The sequence below is a fragment of the Centroberyx affinis genome, unplaced genomic scaffold (genome assembly GCF_046629955.1).
Source record: "Centroberyx affinis isolate AG114_WGS23_722 - 3 ecotype Tasmania unplaced genomic scaffold, CSIRO-AGI_Caff_v1 ptg000433l_1, whole genome shotgun sequence".
NCBI classification, from domain to species: Eukaryota; Metazoa; Chordata; class Actinopteri; order Beryciformes; family Berycidae; genus Centroberyx; species Centroberyx affinis.
The window spans coordinates 23,572-38,965 of NW_027279097.1; the positions used below are offsets into that span (position 1 = coordinate 23,572).

The 15,394-nt window shown below is 44.4% G+C and overlaps 1 protein-coding gene across 3 annotated transcripts in view; it reads right to left on the minus strand.

Moving 5' to 3' along the window:
* Positions 1 to 15,394, minus strand: part of LOC139642118 (myosin-16) — a 46,114-nt gene that overhangs the window by 886 nt on the left and 29,834 nt on the right. For all 3 annotated transcript variants that reach the window (XM_071516847.1, XM_071516846.1, XM_071516848.1), the window contains 16 exons: positions 14,610 to 14,666; positions 9,667 to 9,753; positions 9,302 to 9,547; positions 8,524 to 8,641; positions 7,608 to 7,735; positions 6,683 to 6,879; positions 5,608 to 5,740; positions 5,292 to 5,508; positions 4,900 to 5,036; positions 4,136 to 4,239; positions 3,711 to 3,903; positions 3,422 to 3,625; positions 3,121 to 3,246; positions 2,855 to 3,025; positions 1,864 to 2,064; positions 1,157 to 1,303 (listed from right to left, as the gene is read on the minus strand). In XM_071516847.1, the coding sequence (XP_071372948.1) occupies positions 1,157 to 1,303; positions 1,864 to 2,064; positions 2,855 to 3,025; positions 3,121 to 3,246; positions 3,422 to 3,625; positions 3,711 to 3,903; positions 4,136 to 4,239; positions 4,900 to 5,036; positions 5,292 to 5,508; positions 5,608 to 5,740; positions 6,683 to 6,879; positions 7,608 to 7,735; positions 8,524 to 8,641; positions 9,302 to 9,547; positions 9,667 to 9,753; positions 14,610 to 14,666 (2,466 nt within the window). The remainder of the gene's footprint in view (positions 1 to 1,156; positions 1,304 to 1,863; positions 2,065 to 2,854; positions 3,026 to 3,120; positions 3,247 to 3,421; positions 3,626 to 3,710; positions 3,904 to 4,135; positions 4,240 to 4,899; positions 5,037 to 5,291; positions 5,509 to 5,607; positions 5,741 to 6,682; positions 6,880 to 7,607; positions 7,736 to 8,523; positions 8,642 to 9,301; positions 9,548 to 9,666; positions 9,754 to 14,609; positions 14,667 to 15,394) is intronic.

The following is a 15,394-nucleotide window of genomic DNA, read 5'->3' on the forward strand; positions in this document are numbered from 1 at the left end:
GGGCATGGGCCAGTGGTGAATGACTTTGTCAACTGGTCTGACAGCAGCTTCCTTCAACTAAATGTGTCTAAACCACTGGTTCCCAACCTGGGGGTCCAGACCCCCACTAGGGGTCGCCAAAGCTTCACGAGGGGTCGCAATATTTTTTTTAAGTTTTCTTACACCCCTTAAAACCAAGAAGGCTTGGTTTTAAGGGGTGTAAGAAAACTTAAAAAAAATATATATATACTGTGTATCTCAACATTTCATTAATTTCTGTGAAGAAAAGAACTTAATGTAGTTGTTATTTGCATTAGAAAAGTACACATTTAAAACAACCAAAGAGCTAACAGAACAACGGCCGAGCGTCAGGGAGAAGAAAACACTGAATTTGCGAAATATTTAATATTTTTCAGAAATAAGTATGTATTTTAGTTAAAAAATAAATAATACAGAGAATTGTATAAAACGTTCCTAAAAATATCAGGAAAACTAATCTCTGATGCAATATTCACATAATCTGCTCAATATTCATCCAAATTGCTCGTTTTACACAAACTTCCTGCAGTTATTGCGTTCACTATTTGGGTTAATTGTACAGTTATCATTTGTCCTGTGCTGTTATTGTTATGCATTGAATATAATATGAAATATCCATAAAATATGTCACTTCGTCAGGGGTCGTCTGTTTACTCAGTGATAGAATAGGGGTCCCTTAAGGAAAAAGGTTGGGAAGCACTGGTCTAAACCAAAAGACAGACACTATTCTCCGTAAGGAAAATAAAGTCTTATTTAGTTATGCCTTGCTTATGCTTTCTATATGAAAACCTGGTTTGGGAACCTGAATGTGGCAAACAAATCCAGGCTTCATAGTGAAGGCTGCAACAGGAGCAGCTAACAGCTATTTGAAAAACAAGTAGTGAGAAAAGCCAACAGTATCCTGACCTGTCTAGTCCCTGAATTAAAGACTACCAGGACTGAGAACTCTTTTGTTCCATACGCCATTCACTTGCTAAATTTGCACACATGATACGACTGCCACTTACTGCACTTTGCACACAGGTTTTTTTTTTTACTGATCTCAGTATTGCAAGGCGACAGCAGTTAGTTGAACAGCAGTTAGTAAACTAATGTTATGGCAATATGACTATGAGTAAGTGTAGTTTACGGGACTCACAGAGGAGTATCCTTTGCCGAAGCTGCCTCGGTTCTTGGTCCTGATCTTGGTGAGCGCTGACTCTGCGATGTCGGCCCGCTCCTCGGCATCGTCCAGCTCGTGGACCGTCTTCCTGTACTTGGCCAGGTTCATGTTGGCTTGCTCCTCCTGCCATAAGAACGGTGTGTGAGATGAAAACAGACAAAACAATGGCTGTTGAAGGGTTAGATATTAAGAAATGGGTTTCTTTCACTGGCGCCATTTGGCATCCCTAGCTGAACTCAAATGAACCAAATGCTTACTACCGGTGAACTAGGACCATCAGTCAGTGATAATCATAAGGAAAACAATCACCACTGTAGAAAAAAATATGTATTTTGAGAAAAGCATCAATTTATGCTTTCTCCCTAAGAAAAGCCGTATCCTCATTTAACTTTCATGGGAGTTTTTCCTCATCCTCAGTTGAGATTCTAAGGTTGGGTTTCATTTTCATTTGCATTTTTTTTTTTTAAATGTGGGCGTTGAAACCCTTTGAAGACTGTAACAGCGATTAAGAGCTATACAAATAAACTTGACTTGACTTAAATCCGCCTTACACTAGGTAAACTGGGATTCAGTGGGGTTTATTTCCCACTAAATCCCTGGATTAAACATGCCTGCATCATCCAGTGACAGCGAAAGACATGTATAGGAAGGTAAAAGGGGTTCAGAGAGGTAAGGAGACGTACGGCCTCCTCCACTTGTCTCTTGTAGGCCTTCATCTTGTTCTGCAGCCTCTCCACCAGCTCCTGCATCCGCTGCTGGTTCTTCTGGTCCTCCTCCGACTGGAACAGCAGCTCCTTCAGGCGCCGCTCGTTCTTCCGCAGCGTCTTCACCGTCTCGGCGTGCCGCTTCTGCTCCGAGTCCAGCTCCAGCTCCAGCTCCTTCACCTGCACACAGATGCACGACACCTCTCTGATTGTAGTTCTTTTGTGTGTGTGTGTGTGTGTATGTGTGTTTATCCTTTATTTATCCAGGAAACGACGACTGAGAACACATACTGTTTTCCAGTAACACCCTGCTTCACTATATACACACATATACCTATATTTACACATACATACACATTAAGACCTGGGAGCTGCCCAGTAAAACCACAGTCCTCTACACTGTAAAAAAAAATATCCATCTTCTTCCATCTTCAGTCATTTAATCTATTATGGAATCTTAAAATCTTATTTTTCTTAAAACAAGAGATATTTCCCCTTGTTTCAAATGCAAATCAACTTGTTTCAAGAATTTTTTTGAAGTATAATTTTTTTTTTTATACTGGTGGAGTGATCTGCCTTGTTTCAAGATATTAACAGTTTCTTCTAGAGAACTCCTGAAACAAGTGAAACTATAGTGGAAACAAGTTGAATTGTCAAGTCAACTCATTTGCAAGTTGTTTTAAGAAAATAAGATGATTTTAAGACTAAATATGAGACTAGATGACATGTTAAGATGCACATTTTTTGCAGTGTATTGTTTGCCACCGCGCATTTCCATTGGAGCAGCTATGAGTTAAGTGCCTTGCTCAAGGGCACCTCAATGGTAGTTGTTGAGGGAGGGGAGAGTGTTCACTTCCACCACCCCACAGTATCTCAATCAGTCCTGGGATTCCAGTCACACAAGACTTCTCTTGGCTACCACATCTGTATGTGTCTGTGTCTGTGTCTGTGTCTGTGTCTGTGTCTGTACCTTCCCCTCCAGTTTCTGGATGATCTTCTTGCCTCCTTTGAGAGCCATCTGCTCGGCCTCGTCCAGCCTGCTGCTCATGTCTTTAATCTGGGCCTCCAGGCCCTTCTTCACCCTCTCCAGGTGCAGCGTGTGCTCCTGCTCCAGACGCAGCTCCTCCGCCACGCGCGCCGACTGCAACAATCAAACCACATATATATCCATATATATAACAAAATTCAACCGCTATGGAATGACAAGTGAAATCTATTGTCCTGCATCTGGTTTACCTCACAGCTGGCCTTCTTGGCCTTGTCAGTGGATCCTCTCAGCTCGCTCTGCAGCTCCTCATGCTCTTGCTGCAGGGCCTGAAGATCCACCTCCAGCTTCCTCCTCCCGCTCAGAGCCGACTGGAACTGAGGAGACAGATATGGGACCAAAGACAGTTAACAGGCAGCTGAAATAAGTCCGTCTTCATGTGGTACCTGGTGACAGTCTAGAGTATTTTCAGTCTCTATTACATTTTAGTTTAGTCTGACAAAAGTAGACCAAGCTTCGGTCCCAGACAAGTCGGGTCAAACCCCAGATCACCTGGTTGTTGAGGTCTCCGTACTTGTCGCTGGCCTCCTGCAGCTCGGTCTCCAGGGCCTTGCGGGCTCTCTCGGCGTTCTCCAGGGCGCCGCGCGTCTCCTCGCCCTCGCCGGCCAGCAGGAGGCAGCGGCGCTCCATGGCCGCCTGCTCCTCCCGGCGCTCCTCGTGGCTCCGCACCTCCTCCTCCAGCTGAGCCTGCAGCTCCTGGGACAGAGGGGGAGGGGGCGAGACGTGAGGTGCGGAAGCGGTGAAGAAGTCTCATTGAGTTAAACCACCGCTGTAGACAAACCTTAATCTGCTGCTGCATCTTCTTGCCGGTCTTGCCGAGCTCGCCGTTGCTCTTGGTGAGCAGGTCGACCTGAAGCTCCAGCTCGTTGATGTCGGCCTCCAGTTTCTTCTTCAGCTTCAGTCCCTCGGCCCGGCCCTTCACCTCCACGTCCAGACTGGCCTGCAGGGACTCTAGCGCCCTCTGGTGGCTTTTTCTGACAGAGGAGGCGAGGGAGAGGAGTTAGAAAGATGACCAGAGATGCACATCGGTCTAAAGACAGTGAGGCTGCATTCAAAGGTCTTACCTCTAAAGATTATGTACCACGACTTTGCGAAAGGAATAAAGGCAGATGGAGGAGAGGATGAGAAAGAGTTAAGTTAAGAGTGTCAAAGAGTGTTAGTCCAGTAGATGAGGAAGTAGTCACTGGTCTGAGGAAGCGGAGGTACCTGGCAGCCTCCATCTCCTCCTCCTTCTCCTGGACTCTGCGCTCCAGGTCGCCTTTAGCCTGTGAGAGCTCCAGCTGCAGCCTCAGCACCTTGGTCTCCTCCACCTGGGAGAGAGAGGGGGGGGGAGGAAGAAACAGATCAAGAGACAAAGAAAAAGAAACAAAAATGCAAAGAAAGAAAAATAAAGAAACAAGCAGACAAAAATAAAGGAAGAAACAGAAACAAAACGCAAAGACAGAAAAAGAAAAAATTTAAGAAAGAAACAAACAAACTGAACAAACAGTAACAAAGCCAATAGAAAAATAAAAGAAAGAAAGAAAAAACAAAGAAACAGAAGCAAACTCAAACAAACAAAAAATTGAAACAGAAATATAAAATAGAAGCAATAAACAGAAACAAAAACACAAAGAAAGAAAAAAGAAACAGAAGCAAACCGAAACAAACAAAGACATTGAACAAACAAATAAAAAAATAGAAACAAAGAAATGGAAACAAACAAACAAAGAAATCAAAACAAACAGAGCAAAACAAAGAAAAGGTACAAAGAAAGAAAAGTGGGAGGAAAAGAATTACAATGAATTGTGGATGAGGGTGGACAAACCAGAGTTGTCGATAGACAGACTCACTGTGTTAAATGTGATGAAAGTTGACATTAAGGTGAACCGAGAGCAAACACATGCACACTGTTCCTATAAGGTTACGAGCATCAAAGCATCCCACCCATCCCAGCTAACAGGCAGAAGCAGTGAAACCAGGTCCTGCACCTCTAATGCGGCCTCAGACTCCTCCAGCGAGGCCTGCAGCTCCTCTTTCTCCATCTCGATCTTCTTCTTGGCCTTCTGCAGCTCGTGGACGCTCTTCCCCCCGTCCGACAGCTGGTCTGTGAGGTCCGCTACCTCCTCTGCCACAGGGAGAGAGGCCAGTCACACAAACTCAACCCTCTAGTTTCATTTCTAGATATGATTTTGCCCAGAATTCCATGACTTATCTGTATTGTAGGTAGAGAAATAACAGTGAAACTATGATCAAAACAGTCATTCTTCTACATTCTCTAATTGTCTTAACAACTTGTAAATGAAATAATGCTGAAGTTTAACAGTTCATCAAGGACCCCTGGGTGGTCCCCGGCCCCCCCCCACGTGGAGAGACCCCGTACCCTGGTAGGCCTTGTTCTCCCGGCGCAGGGCCTCGAGCTGCTCCAGCGCCTCCTCGTGGGCCGTCTTGAGCTTGAAGAGCTCGGTGGCGTGCAGCCGGCTCTCCTTCTGGCAGCTCTCCACCTCCGCCACCAGCTCCTCGCACTTCTGCCGCCAGTCGCCCAGCTGCTTCTCCAGGACCCGCTGCTTCTTGTCCAGAGCCTGGCCGCAGCCGCTGGCCTGGGGGGGGGGGGGGGGAGATGACGATATAGTGAGGGACAATAAGAAAGAGAAGTGTGCGGGGACAGCAGCATCTTAATCGTGTGACGTGTCCCATACCTTCTCCAGGTCCATGCACAGCTCCTCCACCTCTCCCTGCAGCCTCTGCTTGGTTTTCTCCAGGGAGGAGCACTTGGCCTGGGTGGCTTCCACTGCCTCCTCGGCCTCCTGCAGCCGGGACGCCAGCTTCTTCCTGCCGGGGCGGGCGCACATTATTTGGAACAGTGAGATACAGAACAAAATGCTGCTAGAGAGTAATGTGGAAACAAGTGAGAGCATCTGTCAGTGGGGTAAGATCATTTCACTGGGTTCCAATGCAGTAGTGGTAATATCTTGAAATAAGGCAGATATAAAGTACCAGTAGAGATACAGCAGATGCAGTACACAAGATATAGTTATGTCACTATATTCAAGAAAATTTTAGAAAGAAGTTGATTTGCATTGGAAACATGTGAAATTACCAAGATTTGTAGACTCACTGTTAGATAGAATGACCTGTTAAGATGCACTTTTTTTTTGCAGTGTACATAAGGTGAATGCATGTTTTCCCTTACAATTGAATGCAGAAATTGTCACTCTACCTTAAAGAGTTTAATCTCTGTTGGTTTCAATGGAGAGTTTCAGTGTCACAGAGTTTAAATAATGATCATGAACCAATTGTGCAAGAAACACTGCTTTATAGAAGATTTGTCTGTGTAACAGTATGGAGTTTCTTTTACTATTATTACTATTCTTTTTTTTTCCATCTTATTTCATTCTATGTATAGATTTTTATCTTTAACCACTTCCCTTTTCAATTAGTTTCTTATTTTTTTTATGTGCCTTAATATTTTATTTTTGTGTTTTTATGCCTTCCTATGAAGCATTTTGTAAACTCTACTTTTAGATAAATACTATATAAATACAGTATATTATTAGTAGTAGTAGTAGTAGCAGTAGTAGTAGTAGGAGTAGTAGTCAAAGTAATAGTGGTAGTAGAAACACTACAATATGTGGATACTTTAATATTACTTTAAATAATACTGCAATGAACGGGAGACTTCTGCTGGAGTGGAATATTGTGTTTTCTTGTTGAAATATCCTGACATCCCCACCCACACCCACATCCCCTCCCCCTCCCTCCCCCCCAGCTCACTTGGCCTCCTCCAGCTCGTCGGCGTGCTGGATGCTGTCGGCCTCGTGTTTGGCCCTCCAGTGCGTGGCCTCGCTGTTGAGCTTGGAGACGAGGCGCTGCAGCTCCAGCTTGCTCTCCTGCTCCTCCTCCAGCTGCTCCCTCAGCACCTCGCACTCCTGCCGCGCCGAGCTCAGGCTGCTGCTGAACGCCTGCTTGCACTGCCAAGGACAGGAGACAACAGGGTCCATCAGTACAAAACGCACGTTATGAGGCCGCGCTTTGTTCAAACCCGCAGAACTTGATTTGAATTTCTAGTCAAGATCCCAAGGTTTCCAAAGATACCAAATATGTCATGCTGAATTACAGGGACATGTGTATAAATGATGCACAAGATATCTAGCTTTTTCCATTTGATGTGAAAAATGGTCTTGGGATTGAATATTTCACCTTGAATTCTGATTTTCCCCGTAAATTTCCCCTTAAGTAGCATCAAAGTTAAAACACTTTTCCATACTGTCACATACATGTTCTGTATCTGCTTATTGCAACGCTTTATTGAATCTATATCATGCTTACATTAACTGAAATGTTCAAACCTAAGACACTGTTTTTTATGGCTGCACCATTACATCAAATGGAAAAAACCTAGATGTCCTGTGCATCATTTCCATGTAATTCAGCATGACATATTTTGGTATCTTTGGAAACCTTGGGATCTTGACTAGAACTTAAAATAAAGTTCTGTGGGTCAATCAATTATTATTAATGACTGAATCAAAAAAGTGCATTTTGATCAAAGGTTTTCTGATGTGGGGCCTCCTGTAAAGTTAAATGAGCCTTGGTTTCGTGGCGTTTGGTCACATTCTGATGCTGAGGTACATATTGAAAAATCTTTCCATTTTGAGTTCAAAACACACACACAGCATTATTTCATTCACACACACACCTTGACCTCCTCGTCCAGTTGTTTCTTCACATCTTCATGTTGTGATTGGACCAGAGTCTTGGAGCGGCTGAGCTGGCTGGATCTGCCCTCTGCCTCCTCCAGCTGTCGACTCAGGTCCGCATTGTCAGCTGACAGCACACAGGAGAACATCCATAACAAACACACAGTGTAACATCAGTACATAGACATATAGCAATGCACCAGCACTGACATGCCCACTGTGGGCTAAATAAAGAACCTGTTATCAAGCATGCAGTGTGGTTTTTTGTAATTTCCTGTTTGGTTACAGCTGCAGATGTGGATTACATCATGTACATTATAAAATTCAAAAAGGCTTCGTGCCAACTGGACTTCATAGAAAATATTTTCTGCAGGTTGCAAGGACATTCGAGGCCATTCCACTAACACTGGAAAACTCCATCTACTAAACAGACTGTAAATGATTCCTTTTCCAGTAAGTTATGATCAAATCTGTGTCTGTTTCCCCATTGCTCTGCACTGGATTGGCAAATATGGATGGCCTCTGGCTATTTGGAACAAAGTAAAAGTCTTGTTATGCTGTCAGATCTGAATAGAAAGGAGAGATTCCATGCACACTGCCTCGCAATACACAGCACTTTACTGCAGGACAAAAGAACCACTACACAGGTGGATACAATGGGTTCATTAGTCCAATTAACCAATCACAGCATAGTATTTTGAATCATTACTGTTGGTTAGAAATAGTACACATCAATACAAATAAAATTACATAGAGTATTTTAAGGAAAGGACTTAATATTTATCCAAATAACCAATCACAACATCATCCTTTGAATCACTAATATGCTGCTAAACCGTCTCTCTCTCTCTCTCTCTCTCTTGCTCTCTCTCTCTCTCTCTGACTGAATGTAACTGCCTGGGTGCGTCTGTGTACCTGTGAGTCTGTTCTTGGCCACGGTGACCTCTGTGAGCGCCCTCTGCAGGTCGTCTCCTCTGCTGTGGGCGTCCGACAGCTGCTCCTCCAGCTTCTTCAGCTGGCTGTCTGTGGACGCCTGCAGAGCCACACACACACACACACACACCAGCAGAGATGATATTAACAGCAGTGCATCTCAACCTGAGGCTCTTATAGGGAGGGGGGGGTCGCAGGATGAGTTACCTGATCAATGCGTTTTCTTGTGAGATAATGAATATCTGCAGCCTCAAGGCTTCTTCCAATAATGAATCAAGGGAAATAGTGTGATTTCAGGTGAAGGCAAATTAGCTTTGTGCTTTGGAATTATATATGATTAGTTTAATCTTAACACAATCTACAACCCCCGATTATAATGCAACCTAGATGTTTTTGAGTTGCCTTTTGTTTCATAACCTTTCATTTTTACCTTGATTTTGCTGGTTACTATATCCAAATAAAAGGGAAAAGACTCTTTAATTTAACAGGTTTTCATTTGATGCAAGAAAAATTTGAAAAAAATAGCCTGAAAAGAGGAAATAAAAATCATAATTTGTTGTCAAAGTTCACCAGCCTTTGTGTTCTTACATCACTGTATACTAGAAATACATACTCTAGCATATGTACTCTTTTCCCCGGAAAAGGCACATAACCCTACAACAATGTTCACTGATCAGAAAGGAAATAGTTTGTGAGAGTCAAAGCTGACCCAGTTGACTGGTTATAAACCTCACTACTTGATTCCTCAGAGCTTTCTGACCTTGGCCTTCTGCAGCGTGTCCAGGGAAGCGGCCAGGTCCTCCACCTCCATCCTCAGGTTCTGCTTCTCCTTCTCCAGCTTGGCCCTGGTCCGCTGCAGGCCCTCGCACTGCTCCCCCAGCTCCGCCATCGCGTCGCCGTGCCGTTTCCGTAGCGACGCGGCCAGCGCCTCCGACTGGACGGAGGACTCCTCCAGGTCCCGCCTCAGACGCTGCAGCTCCGCCTCCCGCTTCTTGTTCACCTCCATCTGTTAATGGTACGCAGGGGTTAGAGTTTAGAGGTTTGAATTTAAAGCTACTGTGTCGCAGCCCCGCTTTGTGATTTATGCCGATAAGAAGGGTGTAGTTTACATTTTTACTAGTTTACCTGAGAGGCCGTAACACCTCCGGCCTCCTCCAGTCGGTCAGTGAGGTCATCCAGTTCTCTGGTTAGATCTGCTCTCTGCTTCTCCACCTGCCAAACACAACAACATTCAAGAACAATGATGGAGATATTCCAATATTCCATCTAAATCCCAAATAACAGGAATAAGCTTGGAATGATCCGAGACTGTAAAATTGCCCATGCACAACGAAAGACATGATCAAACTCGGATCATTCCTCATCTGTAATCACATTCTCTTCCTCTGCTAGATGGCTTAAACTAGTAATAGAAGTGTACTTTTCTTGGTTTATCATTCATAAAAGTATTTTAGTGGACAGTGAGTTTAAAAATCCCTCATCAAAACACTCCATTCTGGGCCTAAGTGGCTCCCAGCACAGGATATTTAACCACCAGGGGATCACAGCGTGACTGACAGCCAACAATAGGAAGCGATCTTTCCAGAGGTCAGAGGTCAGGAGAGCAGCAGGCATCCAATCAGAGCGCTGCAGGGGGTTTGCTCCTGTCACACAGTCCAAATATTATCTGTGAACTTCTGTTTCCTGGGCATGGTATCCAGAGCTCTGTTCACAGCTAGATAACCTGCAGGGTGGAGCCATGCGGATGGGTTTTACATCTCGCTCTTGTTGATGTGATGCTGGCTTTTCATTTAAATTGCATGGAGGATTTAGCAGGGACTTGCCTTTTATTGGAAATCGGATATCGTCCAGTTATGACGTCCACCTCCAATAAGATGGCTATGATGTAGTTTGCTTGATTATATATTTATTGTAGAATTGATCAATACTACACTTGTTGTCTATTGGAAGCCCTTAATCTGAATTGATTCTAATGCAACATTTTGATCAGATTCCAAACACGTTATTATGTATTATATGTAGTATTACATATACATTATTAGTAGTAGTAGTAGCAGTCGCAGTAGTAGTTTTAGTGATTATTATCCTGGATTTAAATTAAAAGTTTTAGTGCTGTTTCAGAGGCTTTTCCACCCTGACAATAATACAATTTTGAGAGAAACACTTCATTTCAGCATTTTTAGTATGAACATGTAATGGTTCAATTTATGGATACTGAATATTGACTATGGGCAGCTTCAATCCAATAGTATTGAACCCTGATATGAACAGTCCAACATAACACAATTTGATATTTTACATCATTCATCAAACTGAACCAGGCATCACAAAAGGAACACTAAACATATCTGCTGCATAATAAATGCACCAAACCAAAATATCACAAGCTAAAGAAACAGCAATAAAGCTCGGAGGCATTCTCACGCTCCGACATGGACGAAGCACACATGGAGAGGTTTTACCAGACTATAACACTGCGCCATTAAACACACAAACAAGCCAGTGCTCTGCCTAGTTAAAAGCACTTGTTGTTTGTGCATCGGTCTTTTACAGCTGTTTTTTACAGACAGCCGTAGATGTCGGGGACCTGGTCTGTAAAAGCCGCAGTCCCGGGCCCCCCCTGACAGCGGCAATGAGCCGTCAATGGGCCTCAGGCTGCACAAGGGAAAACAGATGATACTCATTGAAACCTGAGGGGGGCCAGAGGGGGTCCTGTTCTTTCAGACCCTCCCAAAAAACCTGCAGAGTTGGAGTCTGCTTTTAAAGTCACATCCTTCAACCTTAAACCACCCGACCCTGAGTGTGAAGGGTTAACACCTCGGCTCACTCGTCGCTCTCCTCCACACCGCTGACTTGAGTCAACAGCTCCTCCGGATCAGCACCACCCGACACCCCCCCCCCCCCCCCGACACCCCCCCCCGCGCGCGCAGCACTCTCCGTTCAGATGCTTAACGGGCGGGTCAGAGTGGGGGAGATTCATCTGTTTTTTGCACGAGAGCGTGAAGGAGTGGGAGTGTGTTTCTGTTCGGTCTGCCCGCACACGCCATTGTACGTTCACATATGCGCTTTTTAGGGTTAGACCAGTATATTAGAGGAGATAAGGCTAGCAGAATCAGCGACTTCTTTTAAATCACTTCTTAAAACCCTTTTTTATAGACTTGCTTTTATGTGATGACGTCTTTTTATCGTGTTTTTATCTTTTATCAGCTTTTTATTGTCTCTTTATCGGCTTTTTATCTTCTTTCTATTGTCTTTTTATGTCTTTTATCTTAAGTCTATCTTAATTTTATCTTACTTTTGTTCTATTATTTTATTTATTTTGGTTTTCATCCTACGATTATACCACTATTTACTTGAATGTTTGCTCTTTTCCACCTCTGTCCTCCTATGAATTTAATCCCTGTTTATTATTGTTTTATTGCCTTTTAAATTCATAATTTGAGTATTCTGCTTTTATTTTGTCTGTCAAAGCACTTTGTAAACTCTGTTTTTAAAGGTGCTATATAAATAAAGTTATTATTATTATTATATTGGGCTTTTACTAAATATAGCATGTCAGCCAGTCAGTGGTGTCTACCTCTGACATGATGGAGGTCACTCATCCCTCTCTCCTGACCACAGCTACAGTGCTTTTCTTTGCACATTCAATTTATTTAATTAATTTAATTGTTCAACTTTGTTTTTTGTAAATGAATTCTTCATTTAAAAGGCCTGATGTATCCCAGAGTTCCCCTTCCAGTTGATTAGGTGGAGTGGGTCACCCTGCCTTAAAGGAATAGTTCACCCCCAAAATGAAACTTCGGTCATTAACCACTCACCTCCATGTCAGTGGAAACTCCACTGAAGTTTGCCCAAACAGTGAGTACACACCAAGTTAGTCCCTGTCCAAACTATTAAAGTGCACGCAGAATGGACCTAACTGCTGGCACGTTCTCAAACAAAGCATTGTCAGTGAAGAAAATACAGGAGATGATGAGGTCAATATTGGAATTCTGGACCCACAGTGCCAATTGTTCGGCTACCACTTGGATTAGCTGTTTGATGGACATTTTATGCTTTTTTTTTAACGCCGCATTAACGTCAATAATTAGGAAGAAGGTTAAAATGGAACTACGGGGGCCAAATCTGTGAGTTTGGTTTTCATACCTACTTCTGTGGAGCTTCAACTGACATATAGTTGAGTTAAATGACTGAATTTTCATTTTGGGATGAACTATTCCTTTAAAAGGAGCTGCTAATGCACCTAAAAGAATTTCATTAGCCTGGGTTTCAATGGAGAGTTTTAGTGTCCCATGATGGTCTAAATGCTGTTTCAGAGGCAACTTAAGGCTAAAAATATTCGTACCTGCCTTCAAAAATCCATATCAGTCGAATCCTGGTGCTTTTACAGACCATACAGACTGAATTTACATACATACCGAGAGTGTACATACGTGTGTGTGTTTGTGTGTGTGTGTGTAAGACCGGCTGGCATTCCAATTGGGAGAAGATCCCGTGGAAAGTAGTGCTGTCTGTCAGCCTCTATCTCCTGATGCTATCTCCCCCCCCCCCCCCCCTCCCCGCGCGTCCCGAGGAGCGGAGCCTAACAATAGCGAGCCTGTCTGCGGTGGCGGTATGTTGTATTTGAGCTTCCACGAAGGCAAAGGCAAAAGGCTGCGGGACAGATAAAGGTCCCGGCGTGTCCTGGCCTGTCTACCCCCCCCCCCCCACCCCTTACCGCTCTGTGGGTTTGGAGGCGGGGAGGGAGAGACCTGCAGCACCATTAGGAATACCACCCAGAGCGGGGGAGAAGTGTGCAAAAAACACACACCCTCTGGGCCCCGCTGTCATCCTATTCAGCACTCCGGGTGAAATATGCACCTTTCCGTTTCTGCCTCTACTTACTGTAACATGGAAACTGCACTAAGGGGGGGGGGGGCGACCGGGTTTCCGCGGCTTAAACACACACGTTCTTTAAGTGAGTCTCGTTTGAAACAACAAGCAGTTAAAGCGGCCCACCTCGCTAGATTAGCTTTATATGAACCAGGCCCCCCCCCCCCCCAGCTTTAAGCTTTTTTTTTTACATTACAAAAGGATCCATCTTGGCAACTTGGCTGCGGTGAAAAGGAAGGGGTGGAAAAAACAAAAAAAAGTCTGTCCTTCCGTTTTGCTTCTAGGGAGCAAGGCGAAGGGGGATTACAAGAACCAGAAGGTGTATTGGTGTGTGTGTGTGTGTGTGTGTGTGCAGGAGAGAGAGAGAGAAAGATCGGGAAATAAGAAATAAGAAAGAGGGGGGGGGGGAAGGATGTGGGGGCTCCCTCTCCGCCTCTGGGGTTGCCCTGTATGTTAATCAGAAACACAAGGTCTCCCCCCCCTTTGGTTTATTATCACAGGTGCAGATAGTTTGGGGTGACCAGAGGCGCGGCACCGAGGGATTGTACCCCACCGACTGGCAACGGATCAGCCATCTTTGTTTTTTTTTTTCCTTCTCCTTCTCATCCCTCCATCGCTCCACTTTTCCTTGGCTTTCAATCCACAAACTCTTACAGCTACAGTAACGGCGGTGCCAAGCTCATCCCAGAGTTCCTTGGCGTCCTCCAATCACCCCTGCAGCCTGACAGACATCATCGTTACATCAGGTGTGGTCTTACCCATTAGGCAAAGGTAGGCGACTGCTTTGGGCCCCCGCAGCCAGAGGGCCCCATAAATAGAACTAATGTAAACTTATTTTTAATCAATTTAAAAGAAATGTACCCCTCTTCTTGTTAGAATAAATGATTTCAATCTTGATGTTTCATGGGGTCTTTAAGGTCATTTTCCAAGAGACAAGTAAAAGTAAAAAAATAAATAAATAAATGAATAAGTAAAGCTACCCATGTGGGGCGGGAAAAAAAAAAAAGAAGTGCCCTTGTATGCACTTTGCCCAATTTGAAGGTAATGTATGGAAAGGATGGATTAAAAAGGGAAAGGGGGGATTCAGGGGGCCCCATGCTTGCCTTTGCCCAGGGCCCCCAAAATCACTAAGTCCGCCCCTGCATTTTGCAGTGGAGAGGCTTCATTAGAGGTGTCTTGTGGTAGGTGTACTGTACCTTGGCTCTCATGGCCCGCTCTGCATCCAGCTCCTCCTCCAGCTCCTCGATGCGGGCCTGCACAGAGAAAAGGACAACAGAAACATATGAAATACAGTATATGCAAATAAATAACACTCCGCTTTCACTGAAATACGACTAGAATATCAGAGATCCGACAAGCCGAGTAGATCATTCTGACACAGAACAAATGGGGCGTCACCTCTCCAGAGTGTTTGCTATTTCAGGGCAGCAGTTGTGCGGTGAGGCCGGCCCATACACTCGGCTTTCTCTCGGGCTCTGGCATGCCACTGGCTTTTTTTCCTCAGGTAGCAATTTAGAGCAAGAATGTCTATAGCCACCGTCATTATCTGTATTCTGACCCAGGGCTGGGTCTGCTATGTCCGGTCAGCAGGGCAAAAAAGCATCCTCGCCATTTTCATGACATTCTAGGAATTTTGTTGTTTTTTTTCGGTGGGGGGTGGGGGGGGGCTTTTTCTCGCTTTTGCATCCCTGGCTGAAATTCATGTCATGCATTACCAAGCAGCATCATGATCTGAATATACAGTGTGTTTAAAAATGATACACGAAAAAATGGAATTCTTAAACAGTTTTTAAGACCAAAACCCCAAATGAGACATTCTGTCCTTTCTGGCAAGCAGGCTGGTGAAATTTAGTCTAATGATAGTGAAAACGTAAAATTGGATTTGTCTTGTGGGAATCTGTCCGAACCCCCCCCCCAACCCCCACCCCCCCCACACACCCACTCTCTCTCTCTCTCTCTCTCTCTCTCTGACTCTGGGTCC